At 41.7% G+C, this 25,524-nt stretch overlaps 3 protein-coding genes across 6 annotated transcripts; 1 reads left to right on the top strand and 2 right to left on the bottom strand.

Annotated features, from left to right (window-relative positions):
- Positions 1-80: 80 nt before the first annotated feature.
- On the bottom strand, positions 81-20,257 carry MLH3 (mutL homolog 3). Of its 4 annotated transcripts, none has more exons than XM_063160278.1 (13): positions 20,244-20,257; positions 16,236-19,571; positions 12,628-12,726; positions 11,898-11,968; positions 10,819-10,923; positions 8,759-8,831; positions 8,044-8,115; positions 6,970-7,078; positions 3,701-3,860; positions 3,016-3,039; positions 2,735-2,816; positions 1,304-1,455; positions 81-571 (listed from the first exon to the last, which is right to left on the bottom strand). In XM_063160278.1, the coding sequence occupies exons 2-13, from the start codon at positions 19,510-19,512 to the stop codon at positions 461-463; spliced, it is 4,335 nt and encodes a 1,444-aa protein (XP_063016348.1). In that variant the 5' UTR covers positions 19,513-19,571; positions 20,244-20,257; the 3' UTR covers positions 81-460. The 4 variants fall into 4 exon arrangements, with proteins under 4 accessions (XP_063016348.1, XP_063016346.1, XP_063016349.1 ...); XM_063160276.1 differs by lacking the exon at positions 20,244-20,257 and adding an exon at positions 20,079-20,190; XM_063160279.1 differs by lacking the exons at positions 12,628-12,726; positions 20,244-20,257 and adding an exon at positions 20,079-20,190.
- A 421-nt stretch (positions 20,258-20,678) lies between these two features.
- ACYP1 (acylphosphatase 1) lies at positions 20,679-21,935 on the bottom strand. Its single transcript, XM_063160275.1, is given in 3 exon segments — positions 20,679-21,327; positions 21,694-21,812; positions 21,815-21,935. Coding segments are annotated over 3 exon segments (456 nt in total). The 3' UTR covers positions 20,679-21,111.
- A 387-nt stretch (positions 21,936-22,322) lies between these two features.
- Positions 22,323-25,524, top strand: ZC2HC1C (zinc finger C2HC-type containing 1C). Its single transcript, XM_063160274.1, has 2 exons — positions 22,323-24,043; positions 24,691-25,524. Exons 1-2 carry the CDS (start codon positions 22,805-22,807, stop codon positions 24,955-24,957), a joined length of 1,506 nt encoding a protein of 501 aa, XP_063016344.1. The 5' UTR covers positions 22,323-22,804; the 3' UTR covers positions 24,958-25,524.

Below are 25,524 nucleotides of genomic sequence, written 5' to 3'. Positions count from 1 at the left end.
GTTTCTTGAGTCTAAGTTGGCCTATATATACTATGAAGCTGGTTAATCCTCATTCCAACCACTGCCATGAGCCCGAGGAGTGAGTTGAATGTGAACTTTATTAAAAAATACCTTCCAATTTTCAAAGTACTACAAAATACACTAATTAAAATTCCCCTATTATGCAGAATTATGCTGTGCTTGCAGAAAAGAAGTGCTTTGCTTCAGTAGCTGCAAGTGGCTGCAACTCCTTACACCCAGCAGTGCAGCAGTGACATAGCGCCCAGCCTTCCAGTGCTATTCCTTAAGGTTGAAGATGCTTCTCCAGGCTCCAAGGGTGGGCTCCTCCTGCCATGTTCTCCTGGCTGGTCTCTGCTCCTTCGGTCAGTAGTCAAAGGAGAGCTCTGGTGACTGCACTGGCTCAGAACTTGGCTTCACACAGGGTAGTCTATCCACAGGATCATGGATCATACCAATGCTTCTACTGGTTGCAGTTTACAGTTTTAACTTTTTTTAAAATAGGTTCTTTTTTTTTTCCAAATAGCTGCCATGCTCTTGCCATCTTCCTAAGTCTAGTTAAATTAGGTTTAGGCTGGAGGAAGAAAAATTAAGCACAAGTCATAACTAAGTAAATAAGTTTCAGTGTTTCCATACTCTTTGCCCTAATACAGCCCTTCCTAAGTTAATATCTAATTCAAAGTCCCACCTGACTTTCAACAGAATCCAATTTAATAACAATAAAGCACAGTAACAGCAAAAGGGAGGAGTAATGATTTTGTTTTAAATTTAAATGTAACCTGATTTAAATATAATTTAAATATAACCTTGTCTAGTGGAAGGTGTTCGTAGTCATGGCAACAAGATGATCTTTGAGGTCCCTTTCAACCCAAACCATTCTATGATTTTATAATAAATGTTGCTATTCCTGTGCTTTATCCCCATTTTATAGCATCTTAAACTTTGGGAAAGTAAGCATTGGTTTAATTAGCCTCTTTGCCACTAGCAGAGTTTCAGAATTTCCATGCTTTCCAAATTTTACACTTCAAAACTGCAAGCACTTTAAATGTATGCTTAACCTTAAGGACACTCTTCAAGTCAGTGTGACTATTCAAATAATGTATGATAACATCCTTGCTTAAGTGTTTACAGGACAGAGGCTTTTGTCCTAAAGTTTCATTTTATTGGTAACAATATGTAACAAGTCAAGTAATATAAGGCCAGTGGTGGTGGTTTCAAACAGTATGATCTTAGCTCTAGCACACATACGTGATGCGCCTCTGATAACCCAGAGCACGGATTACCAGAGGTGTGTCCCACACAGTACCTGTTTTTCCTGCTGTAGATGGTCTATGTCTGCAAGAGGCAGCATTGAAGGTCTTCCATGAGCACACTGGAAGGGTAGCTTACAAGATGACAAAGCTTCAATAAGCCTGCAGCTCTCCTCCAAAGTCAAATGCTCATTAAACTTAATAGCTCCTGAAAAAGAGACACATTCTTGCCCCTGCTGCCAAAGAGGACTCCACTTTCTTCTACAGCTGTGATTTTCAGTGAAAACTTTGGGGGCATCTCCCAGAGATTAGCTGAGAGGCTGCAAAGGCAACCCAAAGGCTGCAGTGTGGCAGACTTGAGGCTTGGCTCAGTTAAAGAGTCTGCTGTACAAGGAGATCAGCTTTTCATGGCTTAAACTTTAACGTACTCCAAGTCTGATGGACAGTAAGATTATTACATTTGGCATTTCAGGTAATGTTGCAAGAGGCAAATGGGCTTTTTGTGTGTGTGTGTGTGTGTTACAGCTGAAATTGGAAACAGTTCACAAATCAAGAAGTATTACACCAAGACAACAGTTAGTAACAGTTTCACAGGCTTGAGTGGCTCTCTGTGGCTGCCACGGACAGGTCTCACTTCTGAAACCAAGTGCTAGCCCTGCCACTGGGTCCATTCTCACAAGTGAGCACTTAAAGGCATCCAGAGGAAATTCAAGCACAACATTAGGGAGTTATTCCAGAGGTGTTTGCAAACTTCAGCCTGCACAGATGCAAAAGACCATCTGCAATATGCTTTCAGCCTTGAGACTTTTTTAGACACAAAAACCCAAAACCTATGGACTGCCAATTGAAAACTGAGACACTGTTGAGAAAACAGATACTTCTGGTTCACATTTGCCCTTTCAGCGTGATCTCATTGATACTGTATATGGCACAGGAATTGCAACAAGATGCTGGAGCTACTGCAGTCAAGACCAAGAAGGCCTGCTCATTGCCAGGTGCTGGAAAGCAAGAGTTCCCTGAGAAGATGTAAATTTTTACCACACTCCTTCCAAAAGTACTTGAAATGTTGCGGGCACACTTAAACTACCACTTGGGATACTTAAAGGAAATTAAAAATTTGGAAAGAGTGGTTAAGTGTTCTTTCCTGCATGCTTACAAGCAGATTGTAGCACCTTCCCCGTTGGCCCATCATAGAGCTGTTATTTGAATGGTTTAGAGCACACACAGATAAATGCATCTCAGAACTGTATGTTTCACATGAAGGGAAGTATGTTAGGCCCATACATTAATAAATTGGGGGAGTATTGTTTATCCCTTAGTGCTGTCCATGAGCATTACCTCCTCATCCCTAAGATATACTCTTTAACCCTACAATAGCTGCAAACACATCCAGACACTGTCCCAGGGAGGATGATGTGTAGAGACAAAGGTTTGGGGGAAAAAAAAAGTCAAAAAGAAAGAATGAAAGAAAAGTAGAGTTTCCCTACCATGACAGGCCTGGGAAGCTAACACCTTCAGAAACGTCAGAGGCAGTGTCCCTCGCGCTCCTCCTCTTGTGGTCTGCAATAGCTAAAAGCAGTAAGGGAACATCAGGTTACTTTCCTTCTAATATGAGAAAAAAGAACTGTAACACAAAGGAAATTAAAAATGAAGAAAAGTTAGGGGATTATTTAGCCCACTCTGTCATTTGAAGCTCAACAGGCTCCCTTTGATTCATGCAGTAAGCATTGGATGTTATAGTCAACTCTAGAAGTAGACAGCAACTCACCTCAACTTGTTCTTGAATAAGCTCCTAGAAAGAAAAAAGGTAATGTCATCAGTTGCTATTTTTCCCTTCCATCCCCCTACCCTATTTTGTTCATATCTGTGTATAACTTACTGTGTGACTGCCAGAATAAGAAAAAGTGATACTGTTTGTATGTACTGACCATGGTGTAGAAGACCTAGGTGAAAATCCTGACCTCCCACTGCAAGTAATCACTTCAGAAATTTCTCACCCTAAAACTGCAGAACATCTGAAACAGTGGTTTTTAGAAAGCCCCACTGACCCTACTGATAATAGAGATTTCATGGAAGCAACTTTAATATTGCTGATACATAAATATTGTTATTACTTATTCATTTTACTGTTCCTTCATTTAATAATTTTTCTGTTCCTGCAAGAAGCATTTACTGTCCATTCAAGCATCCATGTGCAGTAATCAGTTAAAATATCTTTGCTATACACAGTTTTTCTTAGCTTCTCCACTAGTCCAAGTCTGAAACAGTCTTCTATCATTTCAGTTATAGTTCAGTGGTTTCAGTTTGGGGACTATTTAGCTACGAAAAAGGGATGGCATTCACATTTGCCAGGGGAGTTCATTGTCTCCTTCATAACAGAGATCCTGTAATTTCCTGGGCCATGAATACAGAACAAGACCCACTATCATAACTTCACCATATACACAGCTGACCTCCACAATACTTTTAGTGATAGGTTGTCTTTTCCGCCGTAATTCATTGGCTTCTCTTTCTATAAAACACATTGGCACTTTCCTCACAAGAATCAAGGAGTTGTTTGTCTCAGGAAATGATAATTCAAGACCCAAGTCCTCCAAATTTTTGTAGCAGCATCTGAGGAAGAAAAACCAAGAGAAATAAGACATCAACCACTGTGTCTATGATTCCATAGCACATGTAAATATTTCTGTATTTCTGTCCACATACATGGTTTCTCATATCACTTCCTGTAACAGTTTCCCATCTCGAAATCCATGCCTCATGAGATTCCAAGTAATTTTGCCTTTTCAGCTTACATTCAGACACGTTTTTTTACTCCAATAACCGTGCATTTTTCATGTTCCACACCTACAAGATCTAAGAGTTCCTGTGTTATGTAAAGAGAGGCTTTGTTTCTAAATCTATAAATCTGCCTTTTCTGAAGGTGCACGAGATGTCTGGTTCAACATAAAAACATTCCAAATATTGAAATTACACAGCATTAAGACTACTTTAAGTCTAATCTAAAAGAACTGTGATTTCAATTAACACATATGAGCAAATTCTTAAAATGGAAAAAGTATTTTAAGAAATTTATGATGGTTTAATGAACTTTATATCCTGTTAAGCAAAGAGAATACAGGAAAGAACAACCTCTAGTTAATTATGACATATGTCAGCCTGTGGATGGAAAAATACACACAAAAATGAGACTTCAAAGACAGATGAGAGCTTATCTCCAAAATGAAAACAATTGTAACAATATATATTTTATTAATTCAGGGAGTATTCACTTAAAACAAAGGTGGTAAAGGTTAGTTCTAGAAAAGAAATTCCTTGAGCAAAAAATAGAAAGAAGCAAATCTAAACTTACCTAAATCAATAATGAGAATAGTACAATTATTAGCCTCCATATGAACGTGGCTTGTGAAATTCTATTTAAAAAAAAAGAAGACATGTATAGCCTTCAGCAGGCTATACAGAAAGAAAGACAAAAAGCCTATTGTGAATGAAATTACAAAATCCAAGCAGCTATTGAAGTCAACTGGGCTTTTCTATTTTTTTTTATTATTATTAAAAGAAAAAATAAAGAAGGAAGTTCAAGAGAGTCAACAGAACAATGCATTACTACAATGCCTAGTAGATAAATAACAGAACCAAAGCTGCAGGTGAACCAGAGGTCCAGCTGAATGATTAAATTGCAAGCACAGCTGAAGAGAAAGGTCTTTTAGACAGGTTATTTTATTTTATTACACCAAACTTTACCTCAGAATACAGTCACAATCTGAGAGTAACAATAACAATAGAATTTAGACTTTCACATAATACTTTTAATTCCTAACTTTTTAGTAATGATAGTCTCAGAGAGCAAGGGATGAACTGCTAATACATACTGAAAAATTATTAAGTCACACAATAAAAGTACTAGTAAGCTAGCACCAGTAAGCTTCTTGCTGAAAATCACAACTGGCATCCCTCTGTGCTGAATATTCAACCAATGTCCTTAGAAGAAACACATGCCTTTTTGAGTTACTTCCTTACTCAGTTTTGTAGAATGTTTGTGATTTACCTGATGAAAATAGTAGCTCTCATAATTTATTAGCTCTTTCCAAAAGTCTTTCATGTCACCACTTAAAAGTAGATAAAAAAGGAAATGCAAAAGGTTGTCATGGATAGAGAAGGAACATCTATTATGATTTAGAGACTACGGAAGCAAGGTGTGCCGGCAACAGATGGTCAGTGTTCAACACAAGTCCTCATCTGTATCTTCATGATTGTTTATTAATGATGTGGAAAAGAAGAAGCATGGTCAAGCAAGCAAATTTGTAGAAAGCACAAAATTATTTTGGTCAGCTGAGACTAGATAGAGACAAAGTTGAACTCAACCAGAATTTAAAACAAGTAGAAAAATAGAAGAAAAATAGAATAGAAATCAGTAGGATGAATGAAAAATGGGCAGAAAACCAGAATTTACTCCACCTAAAGACAAATAAATACAAATTATCAGAAGTAATTTAATCTATTTCTACTTTTGGCTGGCTTCTACATAAACAACAGAAATTCAAAAAATAACCTCCCCTACTCTGTTTCTTTGCCTTGACCATCCACACAGAAGCAGCTCATGCAAGCAGCAATAGACAAAAAAGGAGACAAAATATCAGGTGTGGATATAATAAACAGAAAACATGAGCACAGCTGCAAAGCTACTGTACAAATCAATGGGATTCTCCCACTTGGAATACTGTATTCAGTTTTAGCCATCCATTCTCTAAAGTAGATCTATTAGAAATGAGAGACATTCATAGATCAGAGCAAAAATAAATCAAAGTTGAAGAAGAGGCATTACAAATATTGTGATGTTAGCAACAACATCATTGAGAGGTGGGAACAAAAAAAAAAATCCAAATATTACTGAAATATGATCAACACTAAGCAAGTGTATCCCTGTAGTAGGCAACAATCTTAATAAGGACTGAATCAGCAGCTATTGAGCTTGCCACAGGAATCACAAAAAAGAAAAAGAACAGTAATGAGGTAATACTGACAGAACTTCATCTAAAAATTCAGAACAATGCACTGAAAAAACCTTACAAATGGATGTGGCAGGCGACAGGCAAGGATGTGGGGGAAAAGAAATTTCGATGAGTGTCCAATAGGTCTGCAATAGTCCAACAAGAAATCTGTATCTAAATTCTTGAAGAACAAAAGTTAAATATCCTAATTGTAGCTAGGTCACCATTCTGAAACATTTGGGAAACAGTGTTCATTAGTTACTCTTGGCAGTCACCTAGGAAAAAGGAATGTGTTTTTGAAGGATTCACAATACAGATTTTCCATATCCCATCCTCCTCTTCTCAGAAAGTGCCTGTAAAGTCAGTACCTAGGTCGACAGTCTGGGCACTGCAGTCCTTTGAGCACTCCCAGGTCCTGAGCCCCAGACAGGAGGAACTGTTGGAAGCTGCTTTGGCAGTCTTCTGGCCCACACATGAAGGTTTACTTTCCCAGGGAAATCAGAGCACATTGCAAGGCACAAAAATGGCACACCCCAGGGTTTTGTCTTGAGATGTTGTAACAACGTGCCTAAGAAGTGTATCCATTTCCCTCAGTACAGAGAGAGCCAACTGGGCTCTGCTCAGGAAAGAATCAACAATTTTTCTCCTGAGTTTCATGGTCACAATATATAGATATCTTCCTGATCAACAGAGCCATCCCCCAAAATTGAGAGCTATTTGTCACTACTAACCGTAGAAATCTTCTTTGTTCTTCAGTAACTTCAATCTCCAAAGGGGGAGAGATGGAGGATGACAGTATTTTCTTCTTGCCACATGCTGCAGCTTCCTTCTCATAGGAATCTGTGAATGAAACATTTAGAAGTATCCCTCTTAAAATATTTACGGAGGCATTACCCTTAATGACCCTCTGGTTTGGCATGTAATCCTCTGCTTGGATTAAAAAATGACCACAGAATGCCTTCTCTTGAAACTTGTGGAGGACTGGGAATGTCACAAACCAGACATCCAGTCTCTGGGGAAGGGTTGGTTAATGCCACTTTGTTTTTTCCCACCAGCTCCAAAAAAGAGTCACCCTAAATAGCAAAACAACCTACTGATATATTTGGTTCAACTCAGAGAGAACAATTTTTCCACAGAAAGTCAGATATAAATGGAGTTAAAATAGTATTCATTAAGCATTTCTCCCTTCAGTCTTTACCTTTTTTCAGTACCTGACCAAAAGGAGCAGAGTTCCTGGAACACTCGGCAGGAACTGCACAGTGTTTGTTGATGTAAGAGAAGGTCAATGATTTTTAAGTGCTTGATGGATGGCTATTGTGCTTTTTAACACTGAAACCAATGGCTAATGAGCTTACACAGAAGACTATTATCCCTTTGCAAACAGTCAGACTGTGGAAATTTTAGGCTTTAAGCACAGTATTCAGCTAAAAAGGAACCAAGTGAACTAGACTCTTTATTCAGCATCCCATGTCTTATTCTTCACAGTGTAACCACACAAACTTATTGATGTTGTTTTATTTCCTCTTCATTGTTTTTCCTATCAGTCTTCCTGCTCTTTCATTATGTCAGGACTATTTTAGTTCAATAGTTCTGTGGGTAGGGAGCATATCTTTTATTTTTGGAAAGGCTGTAAGAATTTTCAGCTGCCAATATTATGATTGCTACAGATACTGAATGCCTGCACTCTTCTAGGGATCAGGATAAAGATGTTAAATGGATAAATATCCTATTGGTACATGCCAGAGAGCTCATTTGTACTTTTCTGTGCACTGATTATCTGTTTCTTAGACCACCTGAATCCTCACCTGCAATCAGCTGCTCCAAGCGGATCCGTTCATGAGCTGCATGTTGGTCCACCAAAATCAGGAGGTTTCCATCTAAAAATGTACCACAACAGATGAGAAATAGGCAACTTTGTACCAGGCAACTGCAGGGGTCAGAAAGAATAACCACTTCCCAGAAGCCACATTTAGAAGATAAGTATCAGCTTGTTTCACAGAAACAAAGTGAGGAGGAGACTGTGTTGGCAGAACATAAAGTTACCATAGAACAGAAATTCAGTGATCCAAAATGGTGGTTAAATTAGGTAACTAAATTGAGTCAGAAACTCTTGTCTATTGACATGTTCATCTAACTTCAGAATGAGAGCTGAGATCACCTATAAACTGTTCTGTTTGACACTATCTTTTAAAACGTTACAAAACCTACTGATTTTGAATGCCTTTTTGTACAGCTTCAGAAAGCTTCAACAATGAATATGTCCAGACACTGTGAACAGAGACTGAAAGATATTAGCAATTTGAGTACATCTATTTTTATAACATTAATCTGAAGGCGGTAGGAACACTCAACAATGTCCAAAATAAAGATAAAGAAGATCCAAGAAATTTCAAGCAAAGACTAAGGTTTTCCTCTACTAACAACATCAGCCCAAGGCAAGAAGAGATTACAAATAGGACAGTGCTCCCTCTGCAGTCCACTTGACAGCCACCTCAACTTCATGCTATTAACCAGTCTTACCTGCCTTTTTTTCCATTCCATTCCTAGTGTTAATTAAACAAGCGATAAATTTATTGTCCACTTGCTGAAGAACCTGTAAAATGCTCAAAAAACTCATTATAGGGCAGTACAATTCTTTTTAAAATGAAGGCAAACAAAAGAAACAACAATCAAAATGGATCAAGACCAACAAATAGCTAGTATGATGACTAGAGGACTGGAAGCCACATCTTTCCTAACCCAAAAGGCCTAGCAAAACTGGACTGAGAAGCTACATAGTTATTCTTTATCAATACATTGGGGAACTAAATATGGAAAAAGCAGACATTATTTAAGCTAAAAGATAATATTGGCAGAAGGTCAAATGACCATTAAATGGTCATGAAACAGTTTATCTAAATGGATCTAAGAGAAAGTTTCAAAATATATTTTAAAAAATCTGGATAAACTTTTTCAAAGATAATAATAAGGGCATGAGTACTAACTGTTCTAAGGTGAATGAAATGGCCAGGTAGAAACCTCCTTGAGTTGGGAATGAAAGCTGTGCACAGTGACTCTGAGTAATTGATCTGTTGCTATCACCAAAAGAGAATGTAAACAACTTTTTTTAAACTTGATAATCATCTGCAGAAGAAAGGAAAAGTTTTTCCCTTCATTTTTGATGCAGAATTTGCCTCTGTGACTTGATTCGACTTTCCCCTCAAGCATCAGAAATCCACCAGAGCAACATGCAATACTGAGATGAGGTGCACAATGCTTTCATATCTTATTGTTAGATTTCAAATATACAGATATGATGTTATGGAGGAATTTCTCCCAATGTTACATAGACAGCTCACCCTGAATTCTCTGTTTCACAACACGTTCACCTGGTAGGTAAAAATTAATGGATGACTCTATTTCTTTGAAGGGACACAAGACTAATGATTCTTTTTATTCTTTTCTTGTTGCATGATGCAACATTTTCTGCTTTTAATCTTTGTAGAGAGATTCTCAAAATTGCTGTAGGGTACTGGAAGTAGTATTTTGTTTTTTCAGAGACAGAAAGTAGTAACTTCCTCTAGTTTTGCCTTCTTGAAAACATAGAAAGGAAAACACAATACAGGTAAACACAGAAACATTCAGTAAGTTTTAAAGAACAGTTCTTATTATGAGAAAACAGACAAATGGTACCTTCTATTCTCCATCTTTCCTCTCTTGTCTTTGTGAAACATAACCTGTCCACTACAGTAACTTTATTTATTCCTATTATTCATGCACTCACAACATAAGTAAGGGAATCATTTGAATCATCTCCACCCTGGAGATGAACATTACCATGCCTCACAGAGTCAGAACCTGCAATCTCAAAGTCAGCAGCCTGACTGCATAAGAGAAGTGTCAGCTGGACCTTTGGGTCTTTTGTCACTGGGATGCAAGAGAGGGAGAGAATCCACTCTGGCATTCCTACCCAAGCAAACCATCGCATATGTAAGCTGAAGACTTATATTTACATTAGCTTTTAACACTCAAAACATTTGATTAAAAAACCACCAAAATAATAAAACTTGATGTTATTATGCCACTATTAAAGATCACTTTTAAGTGCAGACTAAATTTTAGGGTGAAATTTCAAGTTTTTCCATTAAAATTTGGATTTGATTTTGAAATCACTCTACTAAGGAATTACATTTCTAAGGTAAATAAAAAAGGAAGATACAGGGCACAGATTTAATAGAAATAAGAACTAAGAAAATGCTAAACAACAAATATAAAAACTGTACTTTGAACTATTATTTAGTTAATAATGTTTCTAAGCAGCAGTAACAGGGCTATCTCTTGATTTTGATCTAATCATACTAGTCAAGTAGCTTTAGAGTCACTTGCAGATAGCTGGTTAACCATGAGATGATACCAGGATATGGCATGACACACATGTCTGCTGATATCACATATGACCAAGAATTCTGTTAGTGCTTGTGAAAATTAGGAATGTGAACTGTTTTCCTGGATATTTCTTTCCTAGAAGGTAGAAACATCAGCAAATCCCATCTGCTGAGCAGGATTTTGGGGATGAAAGCAAGTAATAGATTATATTGTACCTGCATTGAATGAACCATGTCTTTGGTGAAACGATAAGGATACAAGATATTGTGAATTTTCACAGCCAGACTGTCAGCCTGACCACTGGTCACATCAACTGCAATCTGTAAAAACAGGATTCCACATCAAGGAAAAGCTCAACAGTGTGGCAAAAAACCCCAAATACACAGAGCAGATACTCCCAATGAACCATTTTAACAAAAACTAGAAATAACTCTGCATTTCACAAACCAAGCTTTCTATACAAGAATAACAGCAACTAAAAAACCATCTGGCAATACCTTTGCTTCTACCACCACGTATCTTTCCCATCTGGCTATTACCTGCTAATTTCAATGCATCCAGCTGATTCCAAGTAGCTATCAAAAGCTGAAGTTAATGATCAGCCTACGTGAGCTCTCAGGGGATGGCATTACAAAGGATGCATTACCCCGGAATGAGTCAGAGCACACGTCACTGCAAGGCTGAACAGAAGTGTTCCCTTCCAGAAACTCACCAGCAGGTGGTTTGCACTCCGTGCCTATTGTTTGCAGGTGGAAATGGTTACATACATATGTTTACACACACACAACATGAGGATTAAAGATAATGCTACCTCATGACAGCAAAGGAAGTTTTTATAAAAGCTCCAACATTGTTTCCCTCTCACATGCTGTAACCCTGCCAGGCTTTAAAAACAGCTATGTTAAAATACACTTTTAAGACCTGTTCAAACCTGGGTTATTTTATCTCTGTCCACAAAGCAGACAAACAATATATTACAATTTTGCCATTCGATAACTTCTAATTTTGAGATGACTGTCTCTGTAGAGGGAAAGACAGTTTACAATGTTCTGGTTTTGGAATTATGTAAAATGAAAGATTAGCCTGATACCTGCCTCTCCTTGAATAAACCCACAACAATGACTTGCATCTAAACAGTCTGTAAAAACCAAAACTTCCAGGTCCATACTGTAATATATCTGTGAATAACTTATAGGCAACAATCATTACATTTGCAATTTTGGACCCAATGTCAGAAAATAACAAAAATCTAAAATTATTCCTATTTCAGCATGAGATGCAAGGCAATACTTACCTCTGGGCAGGGAACAAAAACAGGATTATCCCATTCCAAAAGCAATGACTGGAGGGATTCCCCTTCAGCATCTAGGAAAGAACACACAGATAATAGAGGAACTACCACCATCTGTCAATAGAATGTTCACTGGGAACCTCAACCTCACTCAAATATTATTTCTTTTTTTTCCTTCACAAAAAGGGGAGAGTGTACAAATAAATAATGGAACATGGCACTAGGCTTCTGTACTGTCTGCTTTAACTAGGAAGGGCAGTGTGCATCCTTCTGACTCCTAAAAATGCTACAGCACAATTCAACAGGCCTGGAAAAGGGGTGGAGGGATTGTAGGGAAAGAAAGACCTGTTTAGCTACCCACTCCCTCTGGACAAAGTTACATACCAAAAAGATTATTTCATCCTTTCCACTACAAAAAAAAAAAAAAAAAGTGTGAGGATTGAAGCTATTTTTCACATTCCAAGGCTGGAATGAGTACAAAGAAGTGAGTAGGTAATTATTCTTTAAACTCATGACATAATTCAACAAAGAACTGGGTATTTCATCCTGTAAATAAGTATTCTTTAACCTGCCTTCAACCCAAAAATTTTTTTTCCAGTTCTAGATCTGAGATGACTCACACAGTCCCATTGTTAACAGACCTTGAGTAATTCTGGTTCCTGTTGGGACATCTGGGAGAATTTTTTTATTTGTTTTTACCACAGAACACTGTGTCCTGGAAAGCTGGCCCTACCTCTCAGATTCTGGCTTGTCTGAGTCTTCTCTTTCTGAGGTCTAGGAAGGAAGGGAAGCACAATCTCACTTCTAAAGGGATGGCATCTGAACTGAAACCCTAAACAAATAATAATAATTATTTGTTGCTGCTTAATAAGCAGCAAGCAAAATTACTAAAAGCTATACAACTCCCATATTCTTATAAATGAGCATGTGCTTAGCCCTGTAAAATTTCAAGTATCACACAGATTCTGCAACCTAACATTGAGAAATAACAACACACACATAAAAAGCTGAGAATTATCAGACATACACACCTTAGGAAATGTAAAAATATTACCATGGTTTCTGCAGGACTGTATGTAAAAATTGGCTGATGCCTTAAACTTGTAATAATTATTTCCAGAATTAGTGCAACCAGAAGTGTTTTCCCCAAAGAGAAAGGATGCACATAGTAGTCTATCAAAGATCAAAACATTGTTGAATTCCCTCTGTTAAGGAGCAGCAAAACTGTCAGTCTATCACCATTCCTATCAATATTTAATACAGTTATCAGGAATTTGTAAAACTGAAAACTACAAATCAGTGAGCCCACATGAGGTAACAGAGTTAGTCCAACAATATGTTCTCACCCACCCAGAAATGATTTAATATTACAAACTTGTATTGTTATCAAGAGTATTAAGAAAAGTGGCTCAGATTTCCAGCACGTTGGTAAACATTTCACCCTTCCTTTGGTACAATTCAGTCTTCTATTCTTTGTGAAATAATAATGAATTAATAAAGTTCCTTTCTACCAAGAAATTAAGGGTGTGCATCAGGAAAAGAGGCAGAGTGATAATGCCAAAGAAAACGAGCTGTGTGCTGATAAGCTCAGTGTGAAAAGGCTCTATAAAATCTTGGGCCAGTCCATAGACTCCTGACTGTTGGCTCCATTCCAGTGAGGACTAGTGACCCTGGGGACTGAGAATCCTTTCAAGAATCCAAATGGGCAGCCCAGCACTGGAGAGTAACTCAGCATCCCATTGTCACAAAACCCAGAGGAAAGGACAAAATGGCCTGATGTAGTTCCTGCTAAACTGTGGCAAATTGAAGAGTGCTGCCTAATTCAGACTCCGGCATAACTTTTATAACTATTGTCATGAAAAGACAATATCTCTCAAGTTCAGGGAAGAATCTACCATCTGTAACAAAACAAGTCCAGTATTTTATACATGTGATAGACAAAGAGTCATCTCCCTGGGGGTTTTTTTTGAAGGAAAAATCCTTGTTCAAGATATATATTGCTCAGAAAGTTAGGATTTACTTGCTTCAAGGCTGGTGAGACTTCAGACTTGGCAGAGATATTATTAATATGATTCTTCTGACAAGTAGCATCAGAAAAGGTGGAGAGGATAGTAAGGTATATACTTCATGCAGGCAAGCCCCATACAACTACCATGCTTGAGCATTCATTTTCACTTGCCTCAGTTAGATCATGAAGATATTCCCGTGTAATGACACAACATAATGTAAGGAACAAAAATTGCAAATATAGCTGGCATAACAATAAAGACCAGGTTGAGCTAGGATAGTTTCCTACTACAAATGCATTGTTAAAGAAGGCATCCAATGGTGAAATGAAGTTTGATGAATTTTCCTGTAGCAATCAGTTTAATCAGTATGAAGCTGCCTGGGTCTGGCCTACAAAATCCAACATCTCTGTGGAGCATGTGGCTTGTGGCTGGAAAAGATGTCAGACAGCCACTGCTGTCATGAAAAGGAGGGTATGGATTGTTCTTACCTACTTCCACCTACTGCTAAGCAGTGTAACTTCCCTAGAATTGTGTAAAGATGCTATTCTTAGGGGCTATGAAATTCTAAGTCAAATTCTAACACAACATGGGGTTACTGACACTACTCTAAAAACCAAAATGAAAGCATACAAGTGAGGAAATGATTCTGCTCCTGGGCCTTAACAGCAGTCTAAAACAGTGCTCAACATTAAGAGACATGAATGCTGTGCTAGGACACAGTTATATTCATTCCTATGGCTGAAAGGAGCAACCATCCTTTGCTTCAAAAACATATGAAAGAATGTGTTTGTTGAACTTTGAAAACCTAAGACCCACAGGATCTAGCCACAGTTCAAACACCTTGTGAAGAATTGCGAGGTCCAGCTCTTAATCTAAGTAAAGAATAAAATCAGACATACTGCCAAGGAACTGGCAGAGTTAGAAAGACTGGCACCACTGATACAACAAAGAGTAACACCAATGCTAAGGCTAAGGACAGTGCCATGGGAGGTAAAAAGATGCAATACAACATGTGTCTTCAAAGCCTACACACTGTACATCATCTGAAAGCATAAGAGTACATATCTCTATAAACATGAATGCACTATCCAACATTTTGGATAGAAGGTCAAGTTCTGCATCTCAGGGCTTTGGCTGGTTACTAAAGAGTACTGTGAGCAACAAAACTGGTATACCACAGAAACAAAAATATTAGTCAAGAAGTGTATATTTGCACTTGCAAGTAGTTTTGCTTAATAAAAACTTGCATCACATTTTCTTCAGATAATTAGATAGATATTAAAAGCTTTTGGCATCAATTATTATACATAAAGGGGAATAGCTCAACAACTGAAACACCTACTGCACCAGTGTTTCTGTGACTGGTGACAAACAAGGAAGTAACAGACAAAAATGGAACAAACCAAAGGCCATGACAATTGATTAGACAAATTTTTAATATGATAACTAGAAAGAAGTCCAAACTACTTTTTCAAAATAATTTATGTAGTAGAAAATAAAGTCCACACCAAGAATGGCTGCATCTTCACTCATACAATCTGCCTACAGACAGAATGCAAAACAAGAACACAGATATTTTTTCCCTTAAAGGGAAAATTATCAAAGACAGTACTAGACAGACAAACTAGATCAGGAATATAGAGATATTCCTAGACAGATCTGCAAGACTCATGAACACTGTGCCCATGAAAAAATAATACTATGCAGGATTCTTTCACTAGTGGAAAAGGCCCACCAACAAAAAAGCAACAATGCTGTACAACATCTGCTACAAAGTGAGAAAGAACAGCCCTTCTAAAATCCATGGACAGGAGACTACACATTCTCAATGAAGTTAGATTTTTTCTTTATCTTTCATGGATAGCTTTAAATTTTGTATGCAGTTTGAAAAAAGATCATTTTAATATAAGGTTCTCTTTAACTAGACATTCTTAGAAACATAACTATTTAGGACAAAATGGTAAAAAACACAGTTCTTTTCTGGTACACCTCTTTTGAAGTATATTCCTCATTTTACATGTGACAACAGCTATATGTAACTGTTATCACAGAGAATGTCATGATGCCCAGCGAAAAATAGGCAGCTATCAGTTAATGGTCATGCTGCTGAATTTCTTTTTATCATTTTATTTAAAAAGATCTTTTAATATCTTTACTGTTAATGTTTTACTGTCTCCATAGTTCCCAACACTTTCTTGTTTTCCATGCAGCTATTAACTATAAGGTAGTAACTGATGCAGTAAAAGCTCTCAGGTACTGCCAGCAAGTTTATTTCATGCACCTAGAAGAAGAGTTTTCCTCATTCCATTTTTACAACCACCACCCCTCTTACCATTTTCTGAAACAACATTCACAGCCATTGTTGTTATATCTTGAATGCAGGCAGTTTGAAATCCTTCACAAGGAGGAGTGCCATAGGTGCTGAGTCCAGTTGCTTTATTGATGTACACTGTCTTACCCGATAAAGCATCGAAATCTTGGAGCCAGACAGAATCATTCCTCAGATTGCCTGTGCTCATGTTGTCATCAGAGAACAAGTGCCTTTGCAAGGTCACATGGGGAACCTCAGTATCTTTCATATTTTGTTCTGAGGATTCACCTAATGTACTTTTGACTTTACAGATGATGTCAGTACAATCATTTTTAGCAGGTGATGCTAAAACTGAAGAGACTGTGTACTCTCCTTCTATACTGCTGAGTGGTGATGAGCTGACAGGACTCTTCACAGACTCTGCTATCACACCATCTGATTGCGAGCACACAGCCTCCTTAGAAATGCTGGACTTACACTCCCTCATTTTTTCCACTGAGGATTTGTATGTTTGACAAACATTATACAAAAAATCATTATTTGAGGATTCACAATCAAAAGAATGGACATCTTTTCTATTTGAGTCTGTTTGGAACTGTTCACCAAGTTGTTCTACTTCTTTGTGATCCGTTTTCATTCTGGATAGTTTGGATGATAACGATCCTGGAGATCTTCTACAACTTGTGGTTTTGTTACTAACCAGAGAGTAATCAGACAATGTCAAAGGACTCTGACAAAGGGCTCGTTTGTCCTGTGACATTTCTCCACTGCAAAATAAAGTCTTTTCCAAGGAACCAAAACCTTGGCTAATATTATTAGAATCTTTATCTTCTGCTGCAGGTGGAGTTTCACAACTGCCAAAGTTATCATGATTGCCATTCCCATCCTTTGAAAAGTCAGAGTTAGTTTCTGAATTAAGAACTGGGAGACCACATTCATTTTGCTCTGATGTGGGTGTTGGTAGTGTAGACTTAACTTTCCCATAATATCTCCTGAACTTCTCTAATGATCCCAGCTGTGTGGACAAGCTCAGCTTCTTAGAGGGCTGCGATCTTGGCACAGCTATCTGCCTTCTAGTGTTTTTGATAACAATTCTCTTGCGAGGAATACCTGAAGAAGTTGCCAGTGGCAATTCCGCACTGTTCGATGTTTCATAAGGTCGTTTATTGGTAGCAGCAGGCAGAGCTGTCTCCTCCCTCACCCGATGTGACAAAGCTTTGTTCTCATGACCATCAGTCTTGCATACTTCTCTGGTAAGAGAAGCTGTATATTCTTTATTAGCATCACTGGAAATACCCTTAGCATTTGAAGACTGAATCACAACATTTACTTTATGGTCAAAAATATCCTTGGCACTGACACGGGCAGGCCTACACTGTGAGTTTGATGCAAGATTTGTTTCTGTCTGTTCACAGTCATGTGGGGACTCATTTTGCACAACACTTTTTATAAGGTCTGTAAGGCGCGACTTTAATGGTATTGAACTAACAGCCCCTCTTCTGGCATCATCTATCACTTCAGCTGCTCCCCTGTTTCTTCTTGCATTACACAGTGTTATTAATGAACTTCTAGAGACAGTTTCAGGTCCCACTGCTGTTTCAGTGGGGTCTTCTCTCTCAAGCAGTGATTGAATAACATCCTTATTTAAGACAAGAACCTTATTGCTTTCCTGCATTACCTGACCTTGCTGGCTGCCCACATCTTTTATATTATTCTCTGCACAATCCTCTAGGTCACCACAACCATCTATTTCCCTTATTTCTGATCTGGCTCCTCCACTGAAAGAGGAACAAAGATGTTCTGAAGGTTTCAGACGAGTATCAGATACTTTTTGGGAACCGCTAGTGTATTTTGGCTTCTGTTCTGAGGTATTTGATTTAATTAAATCAGAAACTGTGTCATCTTTGCTTGGCAATGGAATCTCTGCTTTATTGTTTCTACATGGATCAGATGATTCAGCAGTGTTCTGAACTGGGGCATTTTTAGTTTCCTGTACATTTTTACTTGACTCTATAAGACTTGAACTTTTTTTCCCAGTAATAGATTTCCTCTTGACATCTTTTGATTGCAAGCTACATATTTCATAAGAATCCACAATTTCATTACATGTTTTCTTAAAATTTTCCTGGATGCTCTTCTCATCAAGAATTGAAGGCTTCAGAACTGGAGCATTATGTAAACAAAAGTCATTGTGTTCATTAAATTCTCTGATGTCCTCACTACAAGGTTCAATAAATAAATGCTCTCGTTTCAAAAATTTTTTCACTCCTTCCTCTATGCAAGTTAGAAGAACATCCCAGTTCTGGAACTCAATCAGAGTCTTTGCAGGCTCCAGGCACACATCATAGTCACTGTATGCACAGGTTACATTGAGAATAAAGATCCCATACAACTCTGGCCCACAGCGATGGCGACCAGGACTTGAATTAGCCTGTCGGCTTGCAGGGACACTCTTTGCCTTGCAAATTAGGCTTTCTTTTCTTAATAAAAAATCAATTAGTTTATGTAGTCTTGTCTTTAAAACCAGCCTCCTATTCACATACAAGAACTGCATATTCTTATTGTAATGTCCCTCAGTACTGATAAAACCATTTATCTCAAATCCCCCAGACTTGTGATTTATTTCTCGTAACTTCTGGGATCTGCCCAGTCCATAAATTTGACAAAAACGAGAGTACACATCTCTTGTCTTAGGGAGCTGAAGCACCATGGAACAAGAAACATCGTTTCTTAAGGAAAGAGAAACAGAAGGATGCATTAGCGAAACAGCCTCTACCTTCTGTCTCACTCTCTCAATTTCCAGCACAGGATCCATACACTTTCTCCTCACCGGCACCTGATGGAACAGATTGCACACGGTGACTGTAGTTCCACCACTTGGTCTGTTCAACTCAGCTTCACACACTTCCAGTGCTTGCCCATTGTGAAACAGCTTCAAGAATGTTTTTGCTGTCCTGCTGGTCTTAGATGAGATTTCCACTACACTGGCCATGTTGGCTATACTTGCCAAAGCCTCTCCTCTGAAGCCATAGAAAGTCAGGTTCTCCAAGTCTCTCACTGAGCTGCACTTGCTGGTGAAGTAGCGCTTTCCAACAGCCTTTAGGTCCTCCTTCCCAATCCCAGAGCCATTGTCCACCACCTGGATCTTAAAAGCTTCCAAATCCACCCTGATAGCTACACATGTTGCTTTGGCATCGATGCTATTGAGGACAAGCTCCTCAACACACTGCCCGAGTGAGTTGACAGTGACCCCAGAACGCAGCCTGGCTCGCACATCTTCCACCAAACGTTTGATCATGTCAAAATCTGATAGATGAGAGCCACAAGAAACCGCAGGGAGCTCACTGCTCCATATTCCTTAAAACACGGAGAGATAAAGGGGGAAAAATTGAATAAATACAAATTAAAGACCTGAAAAGACTTTATTTCATTCATCTTCATAGATACACTTTTCTTAGTTTTCTTGGCATTCAGAGGCTTTTTCTGTGATTATTTTCATGCTCATGCTCTGACTACACATTGTCAGCGCCTTCAGGGTAGACAGCCAGAGCCTGAGCCTAAGCTCCTTACTAACATGCTGTGCTCTCAAACTTACCATATCCAAATCACACTCCTACCGTGTGAGGCAAAACTCAAAGAACCTGTAAGCAAAAGGTTTCTACTGCAATTTTCATCAGAATTATAGAGTAAATATCACCAAGAAGTGGGCAGAAAGATGCTTTTCTCCTGTTTTTACATCCCCACAAAAACTGACAGTCCTGGTCAAATAGCATCTGCTGCTACTTACGCAGGAAAGGAGCAAAGCACGCTTAGCAATGGGTGTCAGGCACAAAGAGCAAGCTGTTTATGCAAAAGGGAACCCACTGTTTTCAAGTCGTTGGCGCCTAGTGGTTTCCTAGTGGCATTCAAGGGGCCTGCTAGCCGTGCCCGGGGACCCGGTGCCGCCGCTGGGACAGGTCTGCCGAGGCTCCCTGGCCGCGGGGGCTGAGGAGGGCAGCGCGGACCCGCGGCTCAGCTCGCCAGCACAACCTGTTCGTGCCCCCCCCTCACGGGCGGAGCGCCCTCTGCTTCCTCTCCCCGGCCGCCCTGGGCCCCGCTCCCGCGTCCCGCGCCGGCCCCTCAGCACCCACCGGGACAGGGGCGGGCCCGCAACGGCCGCAGCGCGAGACCGCCGGGGCCGGGCCTCCGGGTCCCTCGCGCGGGCCGACAGCCCGTGCGCAGCCGCGAGCGGGCGGGGCCCGGCGAAGAGCACGCCGGGAGTTGTAGTTCCCCCCCCCACTTCCACTGGGCCCAAGGAGGCCGGGGAAGGAGAGAGCTCGGCCCGGCTCCCCCCTGGCCATTCCCGCACAGCGGCACCGAGCGGGGAGACTGAGGGGCAGATCTGGCAACCAGACCCCGCTCCGAGGGCCGTCATCCACTCAGCCCCTCCAGCCCCTCCATCCGACATCCATTCCACAGAGAAGGTGAAATCCAAGCAATTTTATTCTACAGAAAATATGAAGTTCTGGGATAAAATAAATTGTTTCTGAGACATTCAGTACATAGAAATAATATTTTTAGTGATGTTTTCTAGCGGCACTAACCCTGTGATTTTCTTCACATGAGCACCACACTACAAATTTCAGTTTTATCTCATGTACAACTCCCGAAACCACATACACTTGGAAACAGAGGTTCTGGCCCTGAACAGCCCCTTTAACAGAGACAACACAGCCCTTCCACTATCCACAGGAATTCTGTGAAAAGCTGAGCATCAAACTAACAAAACAATAAATTAGAAATTTAATAAAATAAAGTTCTCTAAAGCAGAACATTGGCTGACTGAACGAGTGAGGAAGAGGGGCAATGTTCCATGAGCGCAGCTCACGCTTCAGAATTTGCTTCTTCCTGGACAACGTCACTTCAAAATCTGGAATTCCTTGTGCTCCAGCGCCTTGATCTTCTTCTCATTGCTGAACTCTGCTCGGCTGATACGGGACTGGGGACTTCCTATCTTCTTGAGCCATTCCTGCAGCTCCCGTACCCTGACAGCCGGACCCTGGATTTGCCCTTGCACAGTGCCGTGGCTGGTATTCTGGACCCAGCCAACAAGCCCCAGCTTCTTAGCCTCTGCCTGAGAAGACAATGCAGAGCAAAATGAGGTTAATCCAAACTGTAAGAGAGCAACAGAACAGCATTCGCATACAGGAGACAATTTTGCGGGCAAGACACAGACCTCCAAGGAAGTTCCTGTGGCTCAGGCAACAGGAAAGCAGCAGAGGATTCACTCCACTACTCAATATATTCTTTCACGCGAAATACAGGAGCTGAAACTCTCTCTTCAGTCATGCTTACATAACCCGGCCGGGCTGCCAGCAGCACCGCGATGCCGGCCCCCTTTAGCAGCAACCGGAGCTCAGCCCTCAGCCGCGGGCTCGGCCCCTCCAAGGCGCCCGCAGCGGGCTGGCAGCAGGCACGCCCCCGGGACCGCGGCACGCACCTGGGTGTACTTGCGGAAGAACACGCCTTGCACCTTGCCGTGCACCTCGTAGTCCACGGACACCAAGCCCTCGCCGTCCGCCATGGCGGCAGCGCTGCCGCCTCCCGCTTCGCCGGCTGCCGCAGCCGCCGCGCGACCTGCTGCGCCTGCGCCGCGCACGGGCCGCCGGGGGCGTGGCCTCCCTCCCGCGGCCAATGAAGAGCCGTAGCGGGGTCGGGCCGGTCCCTCATTCGCCGCCTCATGAATAATGCACATCCGACCGCCTCGCGAATAATGCATATAGGACCGCCTCATGAATAATGCATATCGGGTCTCCTCACGAGTAGCGCATCTCGGACCGCCTCATGAATAATGCAGCAGGGCCGCCCACGGGCGCCGCGCTCGTGCCGCGGTGGAACGGCCGCGCGGCCGGGAGCGATCCAGGGGCGCGCGCCGGCCGGAGCGGCGCCGGTCTCCCGGCAACAGCCGCCGGCAGCGCGAGGGCGGCGCGGCGGGCACAGCTCCGCGCCGGGCCCCGGGAGCCGCGGGCAGCGGCAGGACGGGTCGGGTCTCTCGGGCCGTGAGCGCAGCGTGCGGCGCGCAGCTTGCCGAGGAGGGAGGCCGGCGGAGCGCCGGGCGCAGCCCCGCAGGTAACCCCGCTCGCCCCGCAGGTAACCCCGCTCGCCCCGCCGCGCCTCGGGGGATGTGGTGGAACGAGCCACAGGAAGATCGTGCCGAGCTTGGTCGGACTCCTGCATGTCAGATGTGTGTGACAAAGTGAAGGGACACGTTATGGGGAACTGGCTGGGTACTATAACAATTCCTCTGTCATTGCAGTATATTTCTGCTGCTACCATGGTAAGGAAATGCTCAGACAGAAAGAGAAATAAAAGTGTGTCTTATTTCTGTCTGCATAAACGGTTGGGACTGGAAGAGGCAGCATGGAAACTCCCTAGATGGAAGGAATGTAAAGGTTTATAGAAAGCAGGAAAGTTACAAAACCTTTACTAATACTTATAACCTCTGTCTGCAGCGTCCATGCATAAACTGTTAGGAGAAGATTTGTCCAGTTTTGGATAAAATTGTTTGTAATGGCTTAGCTTCTAACCTCAGGCTCTTTCTCAGGCACTGAATGGATTTTTTTCCACCGGGGGCTCCTGTGGTGGAAGCTACTAAGTTTTCTCCTGGTTCCCAACTGAAATACCAGAAGGACAACTTTCAGCGTAGACTCATACTTGACAAAGAGGAAAGTTTAAAATATCTCTATGCACAAAAGAACCAAAGATATTCCTACTCTATGTCTGCAGAAAGCACTCAGGACAAACCCAGGCATGGAGGCTTTCAGTCAGGTGGACTAGAGAGCAAGTATCTCATCAACCAGACCTGCACTCTGTCAGCTAAGTCCTTAGGCAGACATAAAGAAGGAGTGGACCGTGCATATCCCCTGCAACCAATTTCTCACCACAAGAGTGCAAGCGATCCACTGCTCAGCACTGGAAGTTCCCCCCACGTGCAGGAAGCTCCAAATAGTAAATCAAGCTCAATAAGCAAAGAGATGGTTCCAGCTGGGAGATCTCAGTTAGCTGCAGTGCTCTGCCCTTGGACACGACAGCCTGAACCATCAGCTCTCCATCTCTGCAGGAGAGAGCTGGCCTACATCCTAAAGCTGGAGGAAGATAGAAGGAACCTAGAAGAGGCAATTCAAAAGAAAAAGGCCCTTCTTGGAGAGAAGCTAAAGAGGACAGAGGAGACACTTAGGAGGATTCAAAGAGAGAAGGAGCTTATCAAGGTAGAGAAGAGAAGAGAAAGTGAAGTGGAGAGGACCCATGAGCAAAAGGCGACGAGGCACCCTGAAGAGAAAACTTTCAGAGCTGCAGACACGCCAGGTGTTGGGACCTTCAGCGGGGCACAGTCTGCAGAGGACTCCATCCCCAAGCCTGGCACCACTCCCCACCCCCAAGAACTGGCTGTGGGGAACCTCAAGGAGTGGCTGGTGGTCGCAAAACACAACAAAACAAACAACAGCAAAATACAAGACAACATCCCCATGGAGCATTTAGCTTCTAGTTCAAAACTGGTCCCCAAACAGAGCCCTTCACTCTCTGCCCTCTCAGACCGAGATTCTGACGCCCACCCATCTGCAGAGATGCCTCACATGCAGGCTGCCAGTGCTGTGGAGCCAGAGGGCTTTGGACAGTGCAGCTTCTGCAAACGTAAGTTTCTCTGCGAAAGGCTTGAGAAACACATGAGTATCTGTGGCAAGAACCAAGACTCCAAGAGGAAAGTGTTTGACTCTAGCAAGGCCAGAGCTAGGGGAACAGAACTGGAACAGTATCAGCAGCAGCAGCAGCAGAGCTCAAGGAGTCCTCAGGTAAAGTGCAGTCCCTTTGCCTCCCTGGATCCACATCTACTGTTCCCACTCCTTCCACTTCAACCTCTGACTGAGGTGCAAGCACCTTCCCATGTACATGGGGCCAAGGGATACAATGCAGCTATTGTCTCTGAAAGGTTCTTGCCAAATGGATAAATAGATCCATTTAAAATGTCATAGATGGAGGCAGGAGTCCTGACTTGGCTTTGTAACGTGTCAAGGGTGTACCACTGGAGAAAGCTCACTTCCTTGCTGTAGTTAGGATGCAGAGTGGTTCTGCTGCAGTAAAGCTCTGTGACATCAGGGACTGCAGGGAGCTGACTGAAAATCCAGATAATAGCACAATCTGTTAATGAAGGCAGTGGAAACAGGCCTTCCTGAAAAGGAGATGTAGCAACCCTCTTTAGTTCCTTGGCCCTACTGCTTGCTTTTCTGGTTATCCTGAAGCTCTTCCTAAATACTGATGTTTCCATCAGTATTTCCTTTACATCCTCCTTTGTGCTGGTCTTTCTGACTCCCTCTCAGGCTGGGTTTTATGTCAACAGGGAATGCACAGGACAGGTGACATGGGTTGGGCTCTGAGTGTAAGTTTGAGGATGGAGGCTGATGGTGGTCCCAGTTGCCCTGACTGCCTTTCCCTTCCACAGAGTAAAACACCACCCAGAAAGAACAACTGGAAACAGAAGCACGAGGCTCTCATGCACATCATGTCACAGGCCCGCCAGGTGGAGCAAACCCTCGCTAAGGGGAGCAAGGTCTCTGGCCTGCCCCCCCTGCCTCCCATCGACAACCCAGACTACGTTGCCTGCACCTACTGCGGACGAAAGTTTGCTCCCCGAGCAGCTGAGAGGCACATTCCCAAATGCAAAAACATAAGGAATAGGCCCCCACCTCCACCACAGAGGAGGCTCTGATGAGGCAGTGCCAGCTGTATCTGCTGCTGTGATTCCCTGCCTGGTTTTTGCCAGATCCACAGTTATGCACATTTGTGTTTTCTGTAGTCTCAATACTGGCTGCAAGCTTCTATGAAAAGCCAGTGAACAGCTCAGGATGAATCAGCTGAAAAACAGAAATTGTATACTTTGACCTGCACCCTAGGTTGCCCCACAAAAGATGTCCCTTTCCTCAGCATAAGAAGCTCAGGATCAGAAATTCCAGGGGTTAGAAAAGCTAGCAATAGCAGGCCCTTGCTGTTTAAATCCTTAAGTCAATTCATGTGCATAGAACAAGGATACTCTGAATCAGCCAGGCCCTTGAGGCAACAGAACAACCATAACAAACAGATTTTTAAAAATGGAGTTTTCTTCCTGCAGGCCAAGTTGCTAGGAACCTCTAAAAGCAAAGCTTTCACCCTTCCTGAAGTCATCTGCTTATTTCGTCTTGGTTGCTGCAATGGGAGGGAATTATGACAAAAATATATCCCTTGTTTTCTTCTCGAGATGCTATTTTTCTAGATTCTGATTATTAAATATATTAAACTA

Source organism: Melospiza melodia, chromosome 6 (genome assembly GCF_035770615.1).
Source record: "Melospiza melodia melodia isolate bMelMel2 chromosome 6, bMelMel2.pri, whole genome shotgun sequence".
In the NCBI taxonomy this organism is placed as follows: domain Eukaryota; kingdom Metazoa; phylum Chordata; class Aves; order Passeriformes; family Passerellidae; genus Melospiza; species Melospiza melodia.
Note: the sequence above shows the minus strand (reverse complement) of the source record. Positions and strands in the feature narration are given on the sequence as shown.